Source organism: Cydia splendana, chromosome 20 (genome assembly GCF_910591565.1).
Source record: "Cydia splendana chromosome 20, ilCydSple1.2, whole genome shotgun sequence".
Taxonomy (NCBI): Eukaryota; Metazoa; Arthropoda; class Insecta; order Lepidoptera; family Tortricidae; genus Cydia; species Cydia splendana.
Genome location: NC_085979.1, coordinates 4791447 through 4817802, shown reverse-complemented (window position 1 = coordinate 4817802; position 26356 = coordinate 4791447). Strand labels below are relative to the sequence as shown.

The 26356-nt window shown below is 39.9% G+C and overlaps 1 protein-coding gene across 1 annotated transcript; it reads left to right on the top strand.

The window, feature by feature from the left end:
* The first annotated feature begins 6494 nt into the window (after positions 1 to 6494).
* On the top strand, positions 6495 to 24927 carry LOC134800860 (uridine 5'-monophosphate synthase-like). The gene is made up of 2 exons (XM_063773417.1): positions 6495 to 6634; positions 24427 to 24927. The coding sequence occupies exons 1-2, from the start codon at positions 6497 to 6499 to the stop codon at positions 24925 to 24927; spliced, it is 639 nt and encodes a 212-aa protein (XP_063629487.1). The 5' UTR covers positions 6495 to 6496.
* Positions 24928 to 26356: the final 1429 nt, after the last annotated feature.

Sequence of the window (26356 nt, the reverse complement as noted above, 5' to 3'; positions counted from 1 at the left end):
GAGTTCTTTGACTCAACCATGACTGGTACAACAGACATGTCTGTGTTCACCGCCAGACTCAGGAACTTCGCCGAAAAGCTAAGACCTACACCTGCTTCTCGCCACACAAAACCTAAGGTATTCGTTTACAAAGAGATTCCGACCTGCGAATACGTGTTCCTCCGAGAGCACCCATCGCGAGGTCCACTGCAACCAGCATACTCTGGACCCCATAAGGTAATATCTCGTGATGACAAGGTTTTCAGGATTGTTCTGCACAACACAGAGAAGACAGTGTCCATAGACCGACTTAAGCCGGCCTTCACATTGTCTCCCGACGTGGGAAGTGATAATCACGCTACTGTTCCACCTACGATAGCAAATCATCACTCTCGTCAACAGATCACTCCTAGTGCTACACCTCAACAACCTGATCAGCCTGTAATAACTCCTGCAGCTACAACTGAACAGAACGTCACACGTTCCGGTCGTCAGGTAAGATTCCCAGATCATTACAAGGATTATTATCGCCCTGGACGGTCTCTGGGGGGGAGTGGTGTGGCGTAGCCTATACAAATTTTACCTTACTTAACACTATACAACCTAACATCTTATAAATAATAGATTTCATAAATTAAATCTCAACATTTACATATCAACAAAATAAATCCACAATAAATAATATTGTAAACGAGCATCGGCGTTTAACGCCTCAAATTCGACATACGCATCGCGTAGTATAGGTATCCATAGCGCGCCGCCGCGCGCGCTTATGAATGAAAGCTTGACTAGTCGATACTCGCCTTTCACGACGCAACCACGCGGCTCGCCTGCGCTCGCGCGGCCATATTTCGATTTACGTGTGGACTGTTGTTATTATTTATACTAACGTTACTAACTATGTTTGTGCTTGCGATTGTGCTTATCAAGTACCTAATAAACTAACAAGTGTGTGCTATAAACTAATCTATAAACCTAAGACTTACTAACTAATACGGTGGTTGTGTTTATACCTACATAGACTTATCTATCCTGTGCAGCGCCTTCTATCTTATGTTTAAATTGGGTTATTGCTACTGTTAAATAATAGTGACATTATCTGTCGGTGATTCTTTTCGTGCCTGCATATTTAATAAATAAAAGACATTAATAAATAAAGCAGTGTTATCAATTACTACGGAACATCAACCCTATACGTACGTCATCCGCAAGAGACACACGGCCACGTTGAAATTCCGAATACCACCTGTATATTGTCGTCTTCGAAGGTGCTTCACTACTAAAAGCAATAGTCAATCGGTCTCCACATTGTTGTTGTGTTAATCCACTTTTAAAGTCATAATAAATCATTGCTCTAAAACTTTCGCGGGACAGCTCCATTTTCACCAGCGACTCAACGACTTTAAAAAACAATTGAAAATAGAACATTGTTTTTTTTTTCTAAGTGGCCAGTGTTTTCGAATAATGAGACTATGCTTGTAACAAAGAGGTATAACACATGTCAAATATACGTTCCTAAGTATGCAATTCCCGAAACTTTCAGGGCAACCTACGTATATACGTATCAAGGTGTGTTGATGTCAACATAGAATATTACAAACTGTCAGCATGATCTCAATCTGTTGACGCTTCAAATTAATCATGCATCTCACTCCACAAAACAAAGACTTTTAAAGAATGCCCAGAAAAAATGTTATACAGTTTAAATTCCAATACAACAGAAAAACCGGCCAAGTGCGAGTCAGGGCTATAACCGCGAAAATCGAAGTTCGCAAATTGCGGGCATTTTTCTCTGTCACTCTAATTACGCCTTCATTGGAGTAAAAGAGAAAGATCCCCGCAATTTGCGAATTTCGGTTTTCGCGGTAGCCCCTCAGACTCGTGCACGAAGGGTTACGTACCATAATACAAAAAACGGCAAAAATACGGTCCCCCATCTAAGTAGGTACTGACCCCGCCCGACGTTGCTTAACTTCGGTCAAAAATCACGTTTGTTGTATGGGAGCCCCACTTAAATATTTATTTTATTCTGTTTTTAGTATTTGTTGTTATAGCGGCAGCAGAAATACATCATCTGTGAAAATTTCAACTGTCACTATCACGGTTCGTGAGATACAGCCTGGTGACAGACAGACGGACAGCGGAGTCTTAGTATTAGGGTCCCGTTTTTACCCTTTGGGTACGGAACCCTAAAAACAGTTACAGCTCAGCGTGCAGATAAAGTTATCTTAATCTTTGTTTACGACGCGAAACACTCAGACAGACGGACGGACAGAATGGCATTCCGGAGTTCCGGACTACTGTCGATTTGGAGCGAGAAAGTTTATCACTGAGAGCTTTGGTGTTGAGTGGATTGTTACAGTAAATACCTTTTAAAAGTAGTAGATAATGAACTGTACAGTCGCCAACAGATATATCGGAGCGGCCTGGGTGCTCACAAATATCTGAACACGCCTCTATCTATTGTCAAGGCGTTAGAGTGCGTGTTCAGATATTTTTGAGCACCTCGGCCGCTCAGATAAAACTGATGGCGACTGTACTCGTACAGTCAAGGAATTTAATTCCCTAGGTACCCATTTCGTTGAAATGTTTATACATTCTCAATGCATTAAGGTCGAAAATTGCGGCTTGTCAAACCAACGTCGTGCTCTACGTCTAAACGTTTAGCACTTAAAATGGTGACAGGGCTCGCTGTAAATGCGTTGGAAATTAATTTCCTTGACTGTACCTAAGTAGGGCTGCTATCCGTCCGGGTTTCCCCGGATTTGTCCTAGTTTGGAGGCCGTCCGGGGGGTTTTCAAAATCAATTTTTATGTGAGGAAACACCTTATTGAATTTAATTATTTACCGATATTATTGTGTACAAAGTAGGTAAAATCCGTATAAATACACGTTCGGGGAAAAAATGCGTTTTACGCCAAATGTCCGGGTTTTTTAAGTCTTCGCCCGGGTTCGGCGGATCTAGAGATGGCAGCCCTATACCTAATAAGTAAATCTTGTTTTTATATTCCAGATACATGTAGTCCCTTGAGGTGGTATTCCACCTGTCTAATCCTGTCTCCCTCTAGTGAAACATAAATATCTAGGTTGATTTCCCTAATAGAATCGTGGTGGCTCACCTCACCTGGAAGTAACTAGGTGTGGATGGACGCGGGCGCCGGAGTCAACGACTTTGTGGCGCCGCGCCAACTTTAGTTGTCTATATGGGCCTTGCAGTTTTATGGCTCCTCTTCACGTTGGGCCAACGCCAACGCCAACGAGGGACGCAGCCATGCGGTAGAATGAGATAGCAATATCACTTGCTCCCTCTAACGCATAAATGCGTTCTCGTTGGCGTTGGCGTTGGCCCAACGTGAATGCGTTCTCGTTGGCGTTGGCGTTGGCCCAACGTGAAGAGGAGCCATTACAAATTTACAATACTGCCAGCGTTGAGACTAGGACTCATTTAGACGATGCGAGAACTCGTTTTTAGGGTTCCGTAAATCTTCGGTTCTGCAAAGCGGGACGACCACTCGGAAAGAGCCTGCTGAAGAAATTACAAATATTGCCACCATCGAAGGAGAGGATTCTAGTGGCAAGATCTGATACCGCATGAGATGATGCTAGGAAAACCCCCAAACCGACTTCACGCATGCAACTTACCCCCAAAAATTACATTCTCAACGTGTCGGAAGACGGAAGACTTCATATTTTTTAATTCACTGAGCCAATGTAAACGTAAATACAAATAATACAATTTGAGTCAATATTCCGCATTCCTAACTACACGACAAAACTAGAATAACCTTCACCTTCACTTAATTTAATTACATGTAAATGAATATAAATATACAGAATTTCCATCCATCTTATGAGATAACATAATACAACCGGTACATATATTCGATAGACGTTAATTTGTTTACATTGCTGATTCATTGAGAGACTTCCAGACGAGTTGGATGTATGTGTCTCCCTTGGTCTTGTTTGGGTTTTAAAAAGTAAAAAGTTGCGGCCATTTTGACAAGTTCGCGCGTTTTGTTTGTGGTGCTGTTTTTTTTTGCTGAGCAAAAGGAGGCGAAGGTAATGTAATTTTGACTCCACGAGTAGGTTCCACTATTAAAATGTTTTGAGTTTCTCATGCTGTGCCTATGATGCCTATCTCTATCTATCTATTCTATCTCTTCTGTTTATTAATTTAAAAATCAGCAAGAACTTATTTATAAATTAAGTTCGTAATTTGGCAAGCCATCACAAACTTGCAGGTAAGTAATGAAACGGTGTGTAAATGGAATCGAAAGTAATTTCTAATAGGTGCCTAATGCCTCATCTAATACGTTTAAGGATGACTCACGTTAGACCGGGCCGTGTCCGGGCCGGAGCTTCCGGCGCTTACTTTTCTATGACATGCAATGACAGGCGATCACGTGATGCTTTCCATAGAAAATGATGCCCCGGAAGTTCCGGCTCGGACACGGCCCGGTCTAACGTGAGTCATCCTTTAAACGAGTAATTCTTGTTTATTTATACAATATATTTTTCGGGGATCTCGGAAACGGCTCCAACGATTTCGATGAAGTTTGCTATATGGGGGTTTTCGGGGGCGAAAAATCGATCTAGCTAGGTAGTGTCTGACCGAAACCAGATTTTTTGCCGGCAGTTTTTTGTCTGAAACCGAATCTTAGGCAAAAACATTACCTACATGATTTTTATGCCGAAACCTGCCGAAGCTATAGTCAAAATGAGCAACTTTATTGCCAGGAATTGAGAGCGTGAAGATTATTTTAGTTTGGATCTGACTGCATAGCCATTTTTGCCGCTAACTGCATGTGGCTGGCCGTGGTAGGTACGTATATACATCGCAACTTCGCAATCAAGTCTGGGTTCGTCAGAACCGTCTTGATGAGTAGGTAATTGATTATTGCACGTACTGTCTTACCTAAGAAAATAAAATGGTGAAAGAAGAACTTACTTCTCGTAAATTATATTTTTGGCAAAAATAAAACCTATTTGTACCTGAAGCATATGATGAGTTAGGTACTTCCAGCAGCAAAAATGCATGCCCACTTCATGAATGAATTCCATTCATAGCTTGTGTCTAGGAATTTTGCAGTTCGCTGTGGGTACCATTGACGTCGTATTATATTATATCTCAGGACGGGCCTTACGGGCACTAAAAATGGTACTAATAAGTAACACAAACAATAGCGCGCGTGATGCGAACTCATCAACCAATCGCGTCGTTGTAGCGGTGTCACACCGCTGCTGCACTGGCCCCATTCTTATTGCCCGTAACGCCACAGTCCTGAGATATACGTCAATGGTTGGTAAATATTAGTGGCATAAGTGGATAAAGTAATAATAATAAGCCGATGATAATAATTCGTACCTATGTTGAATATTATGTATTTATTTACTGCGTATTTACAGATAAGAGTTTTTTCCTTTTATTTCTTTAAGAGTATTTGTATAAACATAATAGATTAGGTACAGTCACCTGCAATATGTTACACAACGAATATTATACACGTCTCATGAATCATCCTGTATAAGAGCGTGTCACATATTTTTGCCGCCTTCGAAGAGTATCATATTATTGCAGGTGACTGTACCTAACAATCAATGGAAGTATTTTAAGTCGGACTACGAAACTTCATGTTTTCATTGTACAATGGAATCTTTTAAGCACGACCAGGTCTCATGTCATGGTAATTTGGGCCACTCGCGTAAACATATCATAAACAACACGTAGAAAACGTTTCCATGAGTGAATAAATTAATTACGGAATTGATTAAACACTTTGATATCTATACCGGGTTGGAAAAACGTGGATTGCAGGCCGCATGCAGTTTCGGCGTACAATAAGTACAATAACAACTGACTAAGAATAACATATAATAATAACTTCTTATAGAATGCGATTATTATATATAGAGTTTAAAAATGACCCCACGGATAGGCCATTCTACTCAACTGTACAGCGCGCATGTTGACAACGTCAAGTAGGTATTTTAAAAGAATGACTCACGTTAGACCGGGCCGTGTCCGGGCCGGAGCTTCCGGCGCTTACTTTTCTATGACATGACAGGTCATCGCGTGATGATTTCCATAGAAAACGATGCTCTTGAAGCTCCGGCCCAGACGCGGCCGGGTTTATCGTGAATCATCCACGCAAGAGGTTTAGAAAACAAAGAATAGAACAGAATAGAACTTACTTATTCAGATAGAGCGTCTTACATCATTACAAGCGTTCTTTTTCTCCATTTCTCTAATGACTGATACTTAAGCGGTCATTGAATTAAATACCACTCAATTAAGGCCCGGATTTTCATGATCTCCACTGCGTATGAGCCCTTAAACTTAATGGTTGACTCACGCTAGACCGGACTAGGCCGGGCCGGAGCTTCGTTTTCTATGGAAAGCACCACGTGATCACCGGTCAGCCGTCATAGAAAATGACATAGACGCCTCGTCTCGGGCTTGGGCCAGTCTAGCGTGAGTGATCCACATCTTCCTTAATACAGCCTATTTTTTCAGATGTGGTCTCGTGAGCAGCTCGCGGTGGAACTGTTCGACGCCGGCGCAGTCCGTCTGGGCGACATAGAGGCCAAGGAGGGCCGGCGGACCCCCATCTACTTCGACCTGAGGGTCATCGTGTCACACCCCACCATTATGGTAACTCATCATTCGCTTGCCTGAAGTGGTCTCGTGAGTAGCTCGCGGTGGAGTCCGCCTGGGCGACATAGAAGCCAAGGAGGGACGACGGACGCCCATCTACTTCGACCTGAGGGTCATCGTGTCACACCCCACCATTATGGTAACTCATCATTCACTTGCCTGGAGTGGTCTCGTGAGCAGCTCGCGGTGGAGTCCGTCTGGGCGACATCGAGGCCAAGGAGGGCCGGCGGACCCCCATCTACTTCGACCTGAGGGTCATCGTTTCTCACCCCACCATTATGGTAACTCATCATTCGCTTGCCTGAAGTGGTCTCGTGAGCAGCTCGCGGTGGAGTCCGCCTGGGCGACATCGAGGCCAAGGAGGGCCGGCGGACCCCCATCTACTTCGACCTGAGGGTCATCGTGTCACACCCCACCATTATGGTAACTCATCATTCGCTTGTCTGGAGTGGTCTCGTGAGCAGCTTGTGGTAGAGTCCGCCTGGGCGCCATAGAGGCCAAGGAGGGCCGGCGGACACCCATCTACTTTGATCTGAGGATCATCGTGTCTAACCCCACCATTATGGTAACTCTTCATTCGCTTGCCTGAAGTGGTCTCGTAAGCAGCTCGCGGTGGAGTCCGCCTGGGCGACATGGAGGCCAAGGAGGGCCGGCGGACCCCCATCTACTTTGATCTGAGGATCATGGTGTCACACCCCACGATAATGGTAACTCATCATTCGCTTGCCCGATGTGGTATCGTGAGCAGCAGTTGGTAAAGATGGTAAAAAAGCAAGAGGTCAACTTACACCAGGGGGCCGATTTTTGAATTCTGGCCGCTCGATTTCGTGTATTTCGTTCAATAATATCTACACTACTAGGCATTTAAATTCTACATTCTACTAATAGTATTGAAAACGAGTGATCAATACCACTCGATTCCAAATTTCTATAGCTCGTATTTCAATTAGCATTACACCACATTACACCGTTTTCCACCGATTTTCGAGTGACGAAATCGAGCGATCGAAATTCAAAAATCGTCCCCCAGGGCTATAGCCGCGAAAATCGAAGTTCGCAAATTGCGGGCATCTTTCTCTGTCATTACGCCTTAATTGGAGTAAAAGAGAAAGATCCCCGCAATTTGCAGATTTCGGTTTCGCGGTAGGCCCTCAGTTTTACGAGAAATTAATCGCGAAAAGGATGACTCTCGCTAGACCGGGCCTGGGCCGAGGCGTTCGACATGTCATTTTCTATGACGACTAAGCGGTGATCACACGGTGCTTTCCCGGCCTATAGTATCCGCAGAATTAAGTGGCGAGCACGGTAATAAATCATCGGAATCATGCTATCTCTTTTGCACCTGCACGGCCTTATGGAGCGGGCCGTGCAACAATAGTCCAGGTAGCGGTAACAACAATAGTGACGTTTATGACCCTGCTCGCCACTTAATTCTGCGGATACTATAGCTAGGCCCGGCCCCGGCCCGGTGAGTCATCCTAAATCCGTCATGTCTTCGTATTAACCTTTTCGACGCCGTGTCAAACACAAAAGCTGTCACTCGGACGCCACATCACCGAAGTGTCAAAACTGAAATTGAACTTTTATGCATATGCACGTAGGTCTATGTTGCTCTGTGGTCTGTGACCGATTAATCGGTTTTTGGCGTTGAACCTGCGGTGCGGTTAGGTATATCGGTCATATGGCGTCCAAAAGGTTAAAACTCCCCATATCCGGGAGCAAAACTCGATAAAATAAACTAGGTTTTATGGTAGAATCATTGCCAAAATACGCAAATAGTGATAAACTATCGTCTAGTTCTAAATTAGTACTAGTTTTATTAGATTTTTGCCCGTTTATCGATTTTATGGATAGCAGCGTCTTATCAAGTTATCACTTATCAGAAGCTCATACCTACGGTAAGTAACAAAGCTCAACTTTTACGATAACCAATCAAGTTTTCAAAGTACCTACCTATTAATTACAAATTTTAAAAGTTTTAAAAAGGATAATAATCATGTTGAAATTTACATAGAAGTTAGACCGAGGTCACCGAGGTAATGCCAGGATCGCACGTACCGAGTAGCCCAAGTAGCATGGAAGTGTCGGCAACATCAATATAGCAGCCAATTAAGAACTTAGAGTGATTTAAGGGACGTATAAGAGTGTCAGAAAAGATTTAAGCTGTATAAAAGGTACTTTACAGACATTATACAGCTCAAGCTGTATAAAATCATTATAAAGGATTCTGCGGAAGCATGGGGTGCTTTATCAGAATATAAAAAATCTACTATAAAACTAAAAGTGTTGTGAGAGACTACAAGCTAATTCTATCGTAAAAGCTGTATACAGGCTGTATTGTAGTAACACTTGGCACTTTTAGCTGTACAAAAGTATCTATCAACTCCGTTTAAAAACATTAAGTGTTGTGAAACACTACAAGCTAATTCTATCGCAAAAGCTGTATACAGGCTGTATTGTAGTATCACTTGGCACTTGTAGCTGTACAAATGTATCTGTCAACCCCGTTTTAAAGCTATTTCTTATGGCGTAATCTTACTCTCCTATAAGAATAGTAGTTGTATAACTTCTGTCTGTAAGGGTATTATAAAACCAAATGAATAAATGGCAGCTATAGTACAGCTTTTTTCTGTATTACTGATAGAGTCGCTTATAACAATCTTTTGGCGTAATTTTACACTCGTATAAGTATAGTAGTGTAATGATTTCTGAAAATAAGTGTATTATAAAACTAAAGGAATATATGACAGTTACAGTACAGGTTTTTTATTTTTTATACGGATCTCTAAACAGAATTATAACTTATGTACGGAGAACCGAAATACAGCCAAACGAATACAAATATTCTATTATAAAGCTGTTTTAATTACAAAAGCTGTAAAAGACACTCCATTTATTACACAGCACAGCTACTAAGATTATAATGCTCTCCAACTATCCTGTAGGCTGTTTAAAAATTGTCGCCATTTTACAATAAAAAAAAAACGAATTTATAAATATAATTAAAGAAATACTTGCAAATATTTAGCAGACTAACGCCGTGTTATGATTACCAGCTAAAATAAATTGTTTAGCCTTAGAATTAATATTTATAAATATTTTTGATACTCTAACCTTAAAAAGAAACAGTAACTTTACCGATTTTTGATATTTTCCTTATTTTCTCTTTGTTATTTTGCAGGCGCGTAAATATTTTGCCAGAAAAGATACACAGGTTCACAATAAATAATAATCCGCACTTACCAATAATGTAATATTCCATTCAAGTCCTGTATAATATTTACTTTTACTTTTACCATCCACTATAAAACTTTATTGTCGCCATTACTATATTACGAATGAACAAGATTAAGACATTTTAGTTTCTTAAATGATTATTATTTTCTTGTAATTCTTTCTTATAACTCATTTAAAACTTATATTCTTATATCGTACTTATAAGAGATTATCTGTAGTGTTAAGGTTTCCTGTTACACCGAAATATAGCTGTAATGCAGCTATTATGCAGCTTATGTATTGCTTATACAGCTACTCTACAGCTCTAATAACGCCAAAGGCTGTATAATTTGGGCCCTTTTTTTACTTATAAGGGCTGTATAAGCGCTTATACAGCCTTTGTACAGCCTAACTGTACAGCTTATAGTGTACAAATAAACTTTAATACAGCTTATATACAGCTTGCAATGCTACTTGGGTAGAGTGGCGAGACAGTAAAACGAAGTATGAAATTGTTACTCGGCCGAGTAAAAATTCCATACTTCGTTTTACTGTCTCGCCATTCTACTCGGTACGTGCGATCCTGGCATTAATCTTTAACGATTTTGACAGTACACGCAGTGCAAGTGTTATTTTATACGTCATTATTTCATAGAAGTTTAACGTTTAAAATAACACTAGCACTGCGTGTACGTGCTATCATAATCGTTACAGACATCTCGGTCTGACTTCTAGAAAAGAAGTTTCCGCATTTACATGTTTCATATTATAAAATAGAAACGACATTTTAAAATGACGGCAATTAATCTTGCTTAAAATCCCCATACAGACGACACATACCATTAGTTAAATAAAGCCTGGCCAACTAACACAAAAGATTTGAACGCCACAACATTTCAGCCACTTTCCGCCACTCTGTTATTAAAAAAAAAATAAGCTGCGTTCTAAAATAGCCAACGTCAAGATGCGTTCGAAATAAAATAAGTTAACCACAAACAAATTAAATTTTACAGCTGTATTGACGTAGAAGATTAAACGTTGGACTTTATTATGAAGGATTAAGTTTCAAAATCAAACGAATTTAAATTTACGAGGTGTGTTTGTAAGTTGGTTTTGTGTAAGAATTTGTGTTTCCCGCGCCGTCTATTCTTATCGAATGCAGACGACAAAATGATAACTTCTAGTCGAAATAGTTTGTTAAAAGTTTTACGAATTCCTTTCGCGTGGAACTCTTAAACAAACTAGAAGATTTTCTCAAACTTTTTACCCCTCGTATACCCCTAAACTAAATCCCCTAATCAATTTTCTACTCAAAACTACATGACGAGAAAAAACACCTAATTAGGATTGCCGGCAACCCCTGGGGATAGAGTAGTTTTCGAATTAAATACCTAGTTATAGTATTAGTATTAGTAGTAAAAGTTAATCTGTATAAGCCTCGAGCTTTAAATCTGGCTAAGGGTTTAAAAATCATCCATGTAATGTAGGTATGCGTTCGTCCGTGGTGTCCATACCAACGGACGAACGCAGTCCACGCTCAAATATGTAAAACAATTTAACTTAAAACATCTTTATACTATGTAAACAAAATTTAAACCACGACATGTCATTAAAATAAATAGTCCAGTTTTACGGAAGGGCTTTATCCGACCTACATACTTGCTGCCTTGAATTTCAAGGCTTGAAACGAAATGAATCAATCGATGTATAATGTGTCAACTGGTCAACTCTGTATAGTTTATGTAGGTTACCCTAGTATACACTAGACATGTGCGCCGCGCCGCCGTGCCGCCGCCGCCTACGATTTTTCCACGCCGCCGCCGCCGATAAATTTGACCGGCGTATAATCGGCGTGGGAAATGTTGATACCTATCGTGTTTTATTCCATGTTGCGTAGTGAATAGATAGTGTCAGAGGTATAATTTAAAGATCCTTATGCTTTTTCGGTTATTATTTGCCGGTTAACCAAATTAGCATCATTTTTGTCGTTGCGGTGTTAGCTGTGATAACGATTTAGTGTTAATTTAAACAAGATCTAGTTTTTGGATCTCAGGTTATTATTTGATATTTTTTCGCACAGCTTTTTTGTAGAACGTAAATGAAATTGTATATTATGTGATAAATAAATGTGATTTACAGTGAAACCTGGTTAATTGGCACCTGGATAAATGGAAAACCTCAATAATTGCAACCAAAAGTCCGGTCCCGGTCCCTTGAGACCAAAAGGCCTCTATAATTGCAAGTTTGGAACCTCTATAATTGCAATTTAGATTTTAGTGCTTTTCGTAATTTTGCCTCTGTAATTGACCACATCGCAACTAAGACCTCTATAATTGACACTGTGCTAAAAAAATCCGTTATTTTTGCTTTTCTTTTTACCTCTATTATTGAAACGAGTCTTACTTATTACCTCTGTAATTGAAATAATGTAGTTGTATGCAGCAGAAACAATATTTTAATAGCAATGATCATTTTATTTATATCTTCATCCAGAATTCAATTTATTTATTGGGTATCTATCACAGCCTGTAGTAGGTGAAATAGTTTTGATTTAATCAAAAACAAAGTATGCTTTTTACATTCTACTTAAACTTTCTTCTACAATTCAAGGGAATTTTTAAACCCAAATGATTAATAAGAAAATAAAGTGGTAATGAATGTAGTGTAAAAGTACAAGTATAGACAGAAGCAATATATAGACCAGAAACCCAGAATTTAAGCGTGTAAATCTACTTTGAATGGTTATTTGCACCTCCATAAAAGAAATTTGTCAAAACGCAACCTGTATTAATGAAAACCTCTATAATTGACACAACGATTTTTTGAACCTCGTTAATTGACACGACCTGCTTAAATGGAAAACCTGGTTAATTGACAAAAAATGGCCGGTCCCTTGAGATTGCAATTATCCAGGTTCCACTGTATTTATTTATTATATAATATACAATTTCATTTAAAATTACACAGGATCAATTCTTAGTCATTTTATGGTGATTATCAGCTTCTTTTACTTAACAATATATATTTCACTGATTTAAACTTTCACGATTATTGAACATTATCAAACTACACAGCGGGACTTAATCGTGTATTTAAGTTTTAAGATTTACCTCCGACGTTTTGAGGACGGCGTTGTCCCCGTGGTCTCGAAGAACGAGACGGTGTACACTCCTTTATCCAAAGTTGCAGGGAGCCTAAGGTCACCGAAGGACGTTATTCCGTTCCAGTCACCTGGCGTTTATAAAATAGATTTCAGTTGTGGTAGTTCCTATATCGGAGAAACTAAGCGCACCATAGCAGAAAGAGTTAAGGAACATATCGCAGCTGTCAAAAATCGTCAGGTGAACAAGTCTGCCGTGCCTGAGCATTTGCTGGAGTCAGGACCAAACCACTGGATTGAGCTGCATAACCCTAAAATCATTTCCACGGATCGCCATTTCCACAGTAGAAAAGTGCGGGAAGCCATTGAAATCAAAAAACATTGCAATTTTAATCGGGACGAGGGTTTTAAGATCTCATCCACATGGAATCCAGTCATTAGTAAATGTAAGCGGAAACGAATATCGACAGTTGATAAATCGAATATCGTTAGTGTGTTGTGTGTCGACAGAGTAACATCCCTAGTGCGCAAAACGTTCAAATTGATAAACAAGACCAAGTGCGGGTAGTTCGAAAAACTCGCGCGGCTAGAAGATGTTGATGTCAACTTGAGCCAGTCTTCTCCGAGACCACGGGGACAACGCCGTCCTCGAAACGTCGGAGGTAAAACTTAAAACTTAAATACGCGATTAAGTCCCGTTGTGTACTTTGATAATATATATTTCAATCAAAATTATAAAAATCAGTTTAAAGCTCCGCAATAAGCTATACTTAAACAATTATACCTACTTATAGGAACTTAAACCACCAACTATCATCACTAAGCTAGCAGTAAAGAAAACAAAGTAGACCTTAGTATTCCATAAAACGGGACACTTCAAAGACATTCTGTTGAGCGAATCTACCTGCCAGAGACGTTTTCTTTGGAAAACGATGACATCTTTAATCTAACATTACATTTCTGTTAAACTTCAGTTCAGACAAATGTAAAGTATGTAGGTAGTTCATCATTATTTCGTAACAAATCCTAGGTGAGGCGACAGCGGCTGGGAAAAGTCAATATACATAGATTTAAGACTTAACTTATAAATATTTTTTTTTTGAGTTCTATTTGAATTCCGCTTACAAAGTAAGTAAAAATACTGCGTAAAATGTAGCGTTTTAAAGTATCCTTTTTATTTTAATATTTAAACATACCGTTGGTAACCGTTAGGTTGGTATTGGTAATAAATGGTTGCCAAGTGTCATGAAGGGCTATAATTTTCGGCAATCATTTAGAAAACACACATAATAAGTTTTGGATAGCCTAGTAAATACTCAGAAGGCTTTAATATAGAGTTTCTACAGCCACGTTCTCATGCAGTATCAAAAATTAAGCCACGCCGATTTCACGCCGATCACGCCGCCGCCGCCGGTCAAAAAATCATCGGACGCCGCCGCCGATGATTTTGCCATCGGCGCACATCTCTAGTATACACACCAGAGACAAATTAATATACGGAGTAAATACTGCTAATCTCTTACTCAAAGATGCGATCGAAATTAAGAATTACCGATGAGTTGACTATATGTGGTATTATCTATGAAAAGGGACCTTATTGTCGATGGCGCTTACGACACTAACATCGATGAGCACAAAACGTAGTAGTTTAAAATTGGGGATTCTGGCCCATTTTAGTTATTTTGATTTCCAATTTAGCAATTAAGTTTCTTTGATTACTGGAACATTCAATGTTGCTGTCTATCCAATGCGGAGGTCAATTTATGTTATGTGACGCTGATGAACTTATCAGTCATCGGGTTTAAAGGTCCCTTTGTAGTTTTTTTATAAATAACTCGTAAACGGTGACCTGTAGCAATAATGTTCTGATACATAAGTAATCTGCGTAAAATTGTCTACATTAAATATGCTATACACTTTTTCGCTAGGTTCAGTATTTAAAAAAATATTTAAGGTAAAAAGTTAAATATGATCAATTGTTAATATTTTTTGTAAATAACTCGTAAACGGTGGCCTGTACCAAAAAATGTTCTGATACATAAGTAATCTACTTAAAATCTACTCACACCAGAGGATGCTGAAGACCGGACGCTTAGATAAAACGCTAGGTTGAAGGAGAAGAAGATTGATCCTAGCGAAAAAGTGTATAGAATATTTAAGGCGCTCTTATACTCGAGTTTTACGTTTTCAAGGGGGTGAAGCAGACGAGTGGTAGAACGGGCAGGCGGGCGCCCCGCGCGGCGCACCGCACCATTCCCGCGCAGCACGTCTACGTCCTTATTCTGACGACATCGGTATTCTGAATCGTCAGTTCCGGGATTTTTAGTTCGGCAATTAATATTGAAAAAGATTTATTAGTAAATTCGAATTTTGATGAGTACTTAATTAAATTAAAAACCGGACAAGCGCGAGTCGGACTCGCCCACTGAGCCCACCGAGGGTTCCGTACTTTTTAGTATTTGTTGTTATAGCGGCAACAGAAATACATCATCTGTGAAAATTTCAACTGTCTAGCTATCACGGTTCGTGAGATACAGCCTGCTGACAGACGGACGGACGAACGGACGGACAGCGGAGTCTTACTAATAGGGTTCCGTTTTACCCTTTGGGTAGGGAACCCTAAAAATGGTAGGTAAGACGGTGAGGTCGGTGAGTGTACCTAAATAATTATTAATTATATGTATATAATATGAGTGTATACTTGACTGATCATGTTTTTGTAAAAATCGATTTCGACTGGCAAAACATATTATTTTTTGGCAACCGGGTTTTTTAACCTAATTAGACCCCGCTGAATCCGAAATTGCCGGTTGATTGATCGAATTCTTGACTGGAAGTGAGATAGTTGATATTAAAGGTCCCTTTTTTTTAGTTTTTCGTAAATAACTCTTAAACGGTGGCGCATAGCAAAAATTTTCTTAAACATAAGTAATCTGCATAAAATTGCCTACAAGAAAGATTCCGTACAATTTTTCGCTAGGATCAATATTCAAAGAGATATTAAGGCGGGAAAGTTAATTATAATCACTTTTTGAAGGTCTCTTTTTTTAGTTTTTCGTAAATAACTCGTAAACGGTGGCCAATATAAAAAAAATTGTTAAACGTTAATAATCGACACATTTTCAATAAAAAAAGATTTAGTACATTTTTAGCAGGGATCAATATTTAAAAAGATAATAAAGAGGGAAAGTTAATTATAATAAATTCTAAGGTTCCTTGTTTTTATTTTTTCGTTAATAATTTGAAAAGTATGACTCATAGCAAAAACAAATTTTACACAAATAATAAACATAAAATTTCCTACAAGAAATATGTAGAACACTTTTCGCTAGGATCAATATTTAAAAAGACAAAGCATCCGGTAAGTCAATTATAATCAATTTTAAAGTCCCTTTTTAGTTTTTTGTAAATAACTCGTAAACGGTGTCCCATAGCACAATAGGTTTTTATGAATAAATAATCTCCATAAAATTTTCTGCAAAAAACATCTGAACACTTTTCTCTAGGATCAATATTTAAAACGATATTAAAGGAAGAAAGTTAATCACAATCAGTTCACAGGTCGCTTTTTTTTCGTAAATAACTCGCAAACGGTTGCAACGGGGGCAGTTGCAAAAAATATTATACATAAATATTGAACATAAAATTGTCCACAAAAAAGGTTTTGTACACTTTTTCGCTACGATCAATATTTAATGAGGTATTAAAGGGGGTAAGTTAATTATAATCAATTTCCAGGTCCCTATTTTAAGTTTTTCGTAAATGACTCGTAAACGGTGGCCCATAGCAAAATAGGTTCTTAATGTTAACTAACCCCCCTTGGCTAAAAAGTGGCCTCCATGTTTAAAATTCATTTGTTTACGTAAGATGTCCGTCTTTGGGTCACGAATTTACATGTGTGTACCAAATTTCAACTTAATTGGTCCAGTACTTTTGAAGAAAATGGGCTGTGACAGACGGACAGACAGACAGACAGTCGCACGAGTGATCCTATAAGGGTTCCGTTTTTTCCTTTTGAGGTACGGGACCCTAAAAACTAAAAAAAGTGACATGTGAATTGATTGTAATGAACTTTCTTCCTTTAATATCGTTAAATATTGATCCTAGAGAAAAGTGTTCAGATGTTTTTTGCAGGAAATTTTATGTAGATTATTTATTCATAAAACCTATTTTGCTATGGGACACCGTTTACGAGTTATTTACAAAAAACTAAAAAAGGACTTTAAAATTGATTGTAATTAACTTACCGGCTGCTTTGTCTTTTTAAGAGCGCTATTACATTTCGGCGTTGAGCGAGTTTAGGTATTTTACGCGCTGCGGCAGGCCGTGCGAGCTCAGTATGCCGATCCCTTCTACCACACTCGCACTACAATGATGGATTAAACATTCTTGATCCTTCGCGAAGCATATTGAAATCAACCATATTACCATAACAACACTAACTGTACTTAACTTTTAAGTTCTAAAACTGTTATTTGGTAAGTACGAAAATACTAAATGCAGTGCAAATGTACATAGGGGCTGTTCATAAATTACGTCATCTATTTTTGACGATTTTTGACCCCCCCCCCCCCTCAAATCATCCAAAAATCAAGCTTCGGATGAATCTGTTTCCTCCTACGTCATGTTACCATCATCCGATGTCCAGACCCCCCCCCCACTCCTCCCATTTGAAACGACGTAATTTATGAATAGCCCCATACTCGTACTTATGAAGGTATATTACTCGAAAGAAATTATAGGTACCTACTCGCTTATTTACATGTTTCGTCATTGCATTTGGTACCTATAGGTTGTAAAGTTTGTATCAACGAGGGTTTAAAAACGAACTGGTACTGAGGATCTGATGATGATTAAGGTGGTCACGGATACCAATCAACCATGTAGTAACATGATTAGGCTCGTTTGATTCGTCTCAACAAGATCTTTGACACTGAAGATACACAGGGTCTGATGATGGAGCTGGAAGGTGGCCACGGGTACCAGTCTATCATGTAACTAAACAACTTCGTGTTTGGGCTCGTTTGATTCGTCTCAACAAGATCTTTGGCACAAGATAATACTCAGGGTCTGATGATGGAGCCGGAAGGTGGTCACCGGTACCAATCAACCATGCAACTAAACCACTTCGTGTTTAGGCTCGTTTGATTCGTCTCAACAAGATCTTTGACACAAGATAGTACTCAGGGTCTGATGATGGAGCCGGCAGGTGGTCACCGGTACCGATCAACCATGCCACTAAACCACTTCGTGTTTAGGCTCGTTTTATTCGTTTCTATAAGATCTTTGACACAAGATAGTACTCAGGGTCTGATGTTGGAGCCGGAAGGTGGTCACCGGTACCAATCAACCATGCAACTAAACCACTTCGTGTTTAGGCACGTTTTATTCATCTCAACAAGATCTTTGACGCAAGGTAGTACTCAGGGTCTGATGATGGAGCGCGAAGGTGGCGACGGGTACCTGTCTATCATCATCAGCTCCATCATCAGACCCTGAGTAGTATCTTGTGTCAAACATCTTATTGCGACGAATCAAACGAGCCCAAACACGAAGTGGTTCAGTTACATGGTAGACTGGTACCCGTGGCCACAGTCCAGCTCCATCATCAGACCCTGAGTACTAACTTGTGTCAAAGATCTTGTTGCGACGAATCGAACGAAGCCAAACACGAAGTGGTGTAGTTGCATGGTTGATTGGTACCGGTGACCACCTTCCGGATCCATCATCATACCCTCAGTACTACCTTGTGTCAAAGATCTTGTTGCGACAAATCAAACGAGCCCAAACACGAAGTGGTTCAGTTACATGGTAGACTGGTACCCGTGGCCACAGTCCAGCTCCATCATCAGACCCTGAGTACTATCTTGTGACCAAGGTCTTGTTGAGACGAATCAAACGAGCCTAAACACGAAGTGGTTTAGTTGCATGGTTGATTAGTACCGGTGACCACCTTCCGGCTCCAACATCAGACCCTGAGTACTATCTTGTGTCAAAGATCTTATAGAAACGAATAAAACGAGCCTAAACACGAAGTGGTTTAGTGGCATGGTTGATTGGTACCGGTGACCACCTGCCGGCTCCATCATCAGACCCTGAGTACTATCTTGTGTCAAAGATCTTGTTGAGACGAATCAAACGAGCCTAAAGACGAAGTGGTTTAGTTGCATGGTTGATTGGTACCGGTGACCACCTTCCGGCTCCATCATCAGACCCTGAGTATTATCTTGTGCCAAAGATCTTGTTGAGACGAATCAAACGAGCCCAAACACGAAGTGGTTTAGTTGCATTGTTGATTGGTACCGGTGACCACCTTCCAGCTCCATCATCAGACCCTGAGTACTATCTTAAGTCAAAGATCTTGTTGAGACGAATAAAACGAGCCTAAACACGAAGTGGTTTAGTTGCATTGTTGATTGGTACTGGTGACCACCTTCCGGCTCCATCATCAGACCCTGAGTACTATCTTAAGTCAAAGATCTTGTTGAGCCGAATCAAACGAGCCCAAACACGAAGTGGTTTAGTTGCATGGTTGATTGGTACCGGTGACCACCTTCCGGCTCCATCATCAGACCCTGAGTACTATCTTGTGTCAAAGATCTTGTTGAGATGAATAAAACGAGCCTAAACACGAAGTGGTTTAGTTGCATGGTTGATTGGTACCGGTGACCACCTTCCGGCTCCATCATCAGACCCTGAGTACTATCTTGAGTCAAATAAATACATATAGAATGTCAGGTCGTTTCAAATATTTTTAATCCTGTCCGGTAGTTTATTAAACTGTACCATTATAAATTATAATACTATAAAAACAGTGCTAGGATCAAAGTCTCTCGTTGCGGTTTACACGCACACAGTATAGCGTTTTACACGGCGCCCACCGCACACAATGATAAAAACCTCGTCGTCGCCGTTGAAAATGTGCGGAGCCGACCGACACACGTCCTGCCTCTACAAGCTCTGCCGCGGCACTGAGCTGGCGCAGCGCGCGTCATCGGTAATATAGAGTGGTTTTCAAAAAATTGCCAAAAAATTATAGTAGAATTTCATAAACACTAATGTATACCAACAGTATAAGCAAACATTGCAGATTGCTTGAGTATGAAAATGACTTCGATATTAAGTAGATTTTCGTAGGAATTGACACTTGTTTCGGAGAGAAAATCGAGTTCGTTTTACTTTGATTTTCTCTTTCTCAAAGGTATGTAGGAAAAATATAGTTTGATATGCCTAAAGTACAGGGTATTAGTAATACAAAATAGCCAGGTTTAGCAGAGTAAAATTCTCAACATTTCCAAATAAGAGCTCGCCATTCAGTGCTTCACGGGGTTTTTCGGAAACGACCATCAGAAAAAAAATCATTACTAATTTAATAAGTCCTTTTTCTAATATTTACAACGATATTTATAAAGATAAGAAGACGCTTTTACTGGAACAAGTACTCATTGTTTCTAATAATGAGCGCAAAGTCCTGAATTTCGTCAACTAGTATCATCAATTTTGCATTATTTCGACTTTTCTTGTAAGAGCGCTCTTAAATATTGATCCTAGCGAAAAGTGTTCTACATGTTTCTTGTAGGAAATTTTATGTTTATTATTTATGTGTGATCAACAGGGTAAAGACCGGTAGTGATCACCGAATCGTAAGAGGCACACTGAATATCAATATTAAACTTGAAAGGTCCAGCCTGATGAAGTCTACGCTCCGACCTACTCGAGCCCATGTTCAAAACCCCGAAAGCTTTCAACTCGAGCTCTCTAACCGCTTTGCTTGCCTAGAGAACTTGGCTTCAGTGGACGAAATCAACGACGGGCTAGTGGAAACTGTCCACACAGTAGGGTCTAAGTTTTTTAGACCCCGCCGTAAAGATAGACCTCAGAAATTGACCGAGCAAACCTTAAACCTCATGGCTGAACGACGCTCGCTACAGTTGCAGTCTCCCGATGACGCGGAGTCATATAGGCAGCTCAATAGACGTATATCTAAGTCCTTGCGACATGATCTGCGTCTCTTTAATACTAACCGTATTAAAGAGACTATTGAGCGAAACCAAGGCTCCAAAGTGTTCGCAAAGGACAAAGCAACGCAAGCAAAGCAAGGGTCTATTGGGCAAAGCCAGCTGACAAAGCTGAAACGGGAAGATGGCAGCATAGCGTCGAGCAAAGCGGAGGTTTTAGGTGAGATCGAGAGGTTCTATGGACAGTTATACACTTCGATCGCAAAGCCCGTTGACAGCTTGGTAGGAGATCCAAGAGCCAAGCTGTCCCGACATTATACCGAAGATATCCCGGACATCAGTCTGTACGAGATTAGGATGGCCCTGAAGCAGCTTAAGAACAACAAGGCGCCGGGCAAAGACGAAATCACTTCAGAGCTTCTGAGAGCGGGTGGAACACCGGTACTTAAAGTCCTCCAGAAGCTCTTTAATTCCGCCTTGTCCGAGGGCATAACGCCTGAAACATGGAATAGAGGCGAGGTGGTGCTGTTCTTCAAAAAAGGTGATAACAACCTATTGAAGAACTACAGACCCATCACGCTTCTGAGCCATGTCTATAAGCTGTTTTCAAGGGTCATCACGAACCGTCTCGAACACAGTCTTGATGACTTCCAGCCTCCCGAACAAGCCGGTTTCCGAAAAGGCTATAGTACCATAGACCACATCCATACGCTGCGGCAAGTTATACAGAAGACCGAAGAGTATAACTTGCCATTATGCTTAGCGTTTGTGGACTATGAGAAAGCCTTCGATTCGGTGGAAACATGGGCGGTGCTTGAGTCTCTTCAGCGATGCCATATTGACTATCGGTACATCGAAGTGTTGAAGTGTTTGTATAATAACGCCACCATGTCGGTCCGAGTACAGGAGCAGAGCACGAGGGCGATTCCATTGCAAAGAGGCGTAAGGCAGGGAGACGTTATCTCTCCGAAACTGTTTACTGCCGTAATGGAAGACGCCTTCAAGCTCCTGGAATGGGAAGGACTTGGCATCAACATCAACGGCGAATACATCACTCACCTTCGGTTTGCCGACGATATCGTAGTCATGGCAAAGTCGATGGAGGAACTCGCTCGATGACCTCAACCGAGTTTCACAACGGGTGGGCTTGAAAATGAACATGGACAAGACGAAACTTATGTCAAATGCCAATGTTGTGCCCATCCCAGTCTCTGTTGGGAACTCGGTACTCGAAGTTGTTGACTCGTACATCTACCTAGGACAAGTAGTACAATTAGGTACGTCCAACTTCGAGAAAGAGGTCAACCGCCGAATCCAACTCGGTTGGGCAGCGTGCGGGAAACTACGTAATGTCTTTTCGTCCGACATACCTCAGTGCCTCAAGACGAAAGTCTTTACTCAATGTGTGTTACCAGTGATGACTTACGGCTCCGAAACGTGGTCTTTCACTATCGGCCTCATCTCAAAACTCAAAGTCGCTCAACGAGCTATGGAGAGGGCTATGCTCGGAGTTTCTCTACGTGATCGAATCAGAAATGAGGAGATCCGTAGACGAACTAAAGTCACCGACATAGCCCACCGGATTAGCAAGCTGAAGTGGCAATGGGCAGGCCACATTGGACGCAGAGAAGATGGCCGATGGGGTCGAAATGTGCTTGAGTAGAGACCACGGACTAGCAAGCGCAGCGTAGGACGTCCACCCACAAGATGGACAGACGATCTTCTTAAGGTCGCCGGAAGACGCTGGATGCGGGTCGCTTCCAACCGGCACGTATGGAGGTCCAAGGGGGAGGCCTATGTTCAGCAGTGGACGTCTTATGGCTGAGATGATGATGATGATGATGATTTATGTGTAAGATTTGTTTTTGCTATGAGTCATACTTTTCAAATTATTCACGAAAAAATAAAAACAAGGAACCTTAGAATTTATTATAATTAACTTTCCCTCTTTATTATCTTTTTAAATATTGATCCCTGCTAAAAATGTACTGAATCTTTTTTATTGAAAATTTTGTGTAGATTATTAGTTAATTTTTTTTATATTGGCCACCGTTTACGAGTTATTTACGAAAAACTAAAAAAAGGGACCTTTAATATCACATATCTCACTTCCAGTCAAGAATTCGATCAAGCAACCGGCAAATTCGGATTCAGCGGGGTCTAATTAGGTTAAAAAACCCGGTTGCCAAAAAGTAATATGTTTTGCCAGAAGAAATCGATTTTTACAAAAATGTGACCAGTCTAAATTATTCAATTTGATTAATTTTATAGCCTTTTAAAATATGTTTACACAATTTATCAATCGTGACTGAATTCCGGATTGGTTAGATGGGTGTGTGCCTTTGCTGCCCAACTTGTTATAAAATGACAATATGACGGACGAATGTCTGAAATGTCACCGTATTTAAGAATTATTTTGCTTTTCTTCGTAAGTATGTTGAAAAACATTGTGTGTATAACATATTTGCATATTTATACTGTGATTACCCATTTTATGAAACGTCCGCTAAACTAGCACAGGTCCGACGCTGACAGTGGTCACGGGCGTACTGGCGTGAGGAATAGGCGCAAGGTATTGCCGCGTAGGGTGTAATTTAGTAGGCAAAATGTTGAATTCATCAAATGATGAATGAAAAAATTAACGTATCGATAAAAGGACAAGCAATAATGAAGATTTACTTAAAAGCTATCGACTGAAGTAAGTTTCATATACATTTTCGTCCTAGTACTTCTAACATAAGGAAATAAAGACAGTGTTAGGCATGTTTTCAACTTAAGATTCTATCGAGAAAATAATGAGCCGTCGTGTTTCTGACAAGCAATAACGTAGTTCAAGGACTGAAGTTATATATACTAGAAAATAATGCATGAAATCCTTGTAAAAGTCTGTAAATATGGTGGTGGTAATCAAAGAAACTTAATTGCTAAATTGGAAATCAAAATAACTAAAATGGGCCAGAATCACCAATTTTAAACTACTACGTTTAGTGCTCATCGATGTTAGTGTCGTAAGCGCCATCGACAATAAGGTCCCTTTTCATAGATAATACCACATATTGCGGTAAAGAGGTTGCGTTAGTTTTCTAATTAAATACATGCCGTTTTTTTTTTAAGTAAGTAGATCAAAATATAGTTCTAATGAGAAAGAACATTTTCTAATGAGACACCAAGGATTATTACATCTTATAAGAATAATTTCTGATGAGTTACTATTTCTGATTTTATCTAGTTATGTGTCAAGAGGTCTAATCAGTCACCTAATTCAAAGGCTTTACCTGTCTCTATTTTGATTCTATGAGATTTGGCTTAAAGGTCATTTAGGGCATAAAATTCTCAAAGTAAACAAGTATTTGACACATTTCCTAGGACTTACAGGTCAAACCTACGCTGGCGCCATCTGTAAAATACTTCCACTGGCCAACCCCATTGAACCTATTTTGTATTTTTATGTCTAGCTAGCGACATCTTTTGAAAATGCACACAATACCAATGATAACTTTCCTTTCTCTACACAGATGGCGGTAGCGCAGCATCTCCAAAACCTAGCAGCAGAGATAAGGCACGACATCCTATGCGGAGTGCCGTACGCTGCCCTCCCGATCACCGCCGTCATGGCCGTCAACAGCGGAACACCCATGATCATGAAAAGAAAGGAAACAAAACTCTACGCCACCAAGAAAATCCTTGAAGGAATCTTCCAACCGAAGCAAAAATGTCTCGTTGTAGAGGACGTAGTGACATCTGGCGGCAGTTTGCTAGAAACAGTAAGCACGCTTCGCCACGAAGGTTTAAGCGTCACTGACGCCGTAGTAGTTCTCGACCGCGAACAAGGTGGCGCTACTGTGCTCAAACGGAATGGCGTCACTGCACACTCGCTTTTCACAATGAGCGAGTTAGTGAAAATTCTTAAAGATACCGGGCGATTAACAGATGAAATTGTGGAAATGGTTTCTGATCATATAAAAGTATGTCAGTTCGGTATTGGCGATAATTTAGAAATAGCTGAGCGCATTTAGGCCACTATTCATTAGAAATAATTATTTATTTACGTACAACACGACACGGCCGGCCAGTAGAAAACATGTAATGGCACGTCTTCGCATTGATTTGTGTCCCTATATATGCATGTAGATATTCCTACGTGACATAATATTTGTGAATCAACAGCCGGCCCTGTTTTGTTTTGGAGGCGGACGGCTTTACCATATCGGGTGGATGAATAACTACTTGGGTGAATCACACATGCGATGAGTAGTAACACGCCTATTTCTAAAATATCTTCTACAAGCTGAATAAGGATTTCAGAATAATAAAATTCAATAGCTTTCATATGAAATATATCTAGCTAAATAAATACCTACCTAAGTTGTTGGAAATATCACTGAAGCATGTCGAAAATGTAATTCCTAGCCTAGTCAGGACCTTGTATGCTTCCTTCGCCAGCCCTAACATTATGAGTTTTCCTTACAAAATTACAAGGGAATCGAAGAATAATAAGAAGATTGGGAACTCTTGACCTAGGCAAAATTTTGTACATGTTTATGAATTTTATGATGTTTGCTACAAGGAATGGATAGGTAATAAACTCAAATGATATTGTATCAGGCATTATATCTACATATGTATATGCCTACCAAATTGATAAGCCAATTTACACTTATAACTAAAGGAACTAATTATGATATAAAATGAGCAAGCCAGATCGATATGAAATTTTGAAAATGCTATCCAGATGACTATGCAATAATTTTCTTGTGTTGTAGGTACCTACCTTCCAACTGATCTGATGATGGAACCAGGAGTAGTGGAACTAAGTGTATTTTTTTTTAAATTTTGGCTAATCTTAGTATACGTATCTAAAGGTACTTAGATAATATTAACGGTTAATCCTCAAGCCAATATAGTAATGCGGACAGGCAAGTTATTGTACCAGTTACGTGATACATGGCCTGTCAGACTCCCGTTATCTGGCCAAGGAAGTGTGGAATCCGGTGCCACATGCAAATGCATTCGATATGCATACCGGTACCCTAGATTACTAGACAACTGGCACTTTCTTTTGACTTTTATATGGAAAACAGGTACTTAATCTTATCTTGGAAATCAACATCATAGTATTCATAGTGCACTAATATCAGCATATATCTACATGTAACAGGTATCATTCATATCAAGCGGATGTATTGTATATCCGTATGTGTAAGCTAGATAGAGAAGTAAGATTTGTCCTTGCTATACGAGTATATATACCTATATATTTGATTCATGGTTTAAGTATTCTAGGTTTCTGTAAGGAATTAATAGTAAATTAAGTCAACAAATTTCAATTTGACCAATGCAATGGGTTATCATTGTTATCATTATTGCAACTCTAAAATGAAATAAATAAGTGGACTGGACTAAACTTTGTTGACTGATTGAATCTACAAATGTAAATTATTGGTA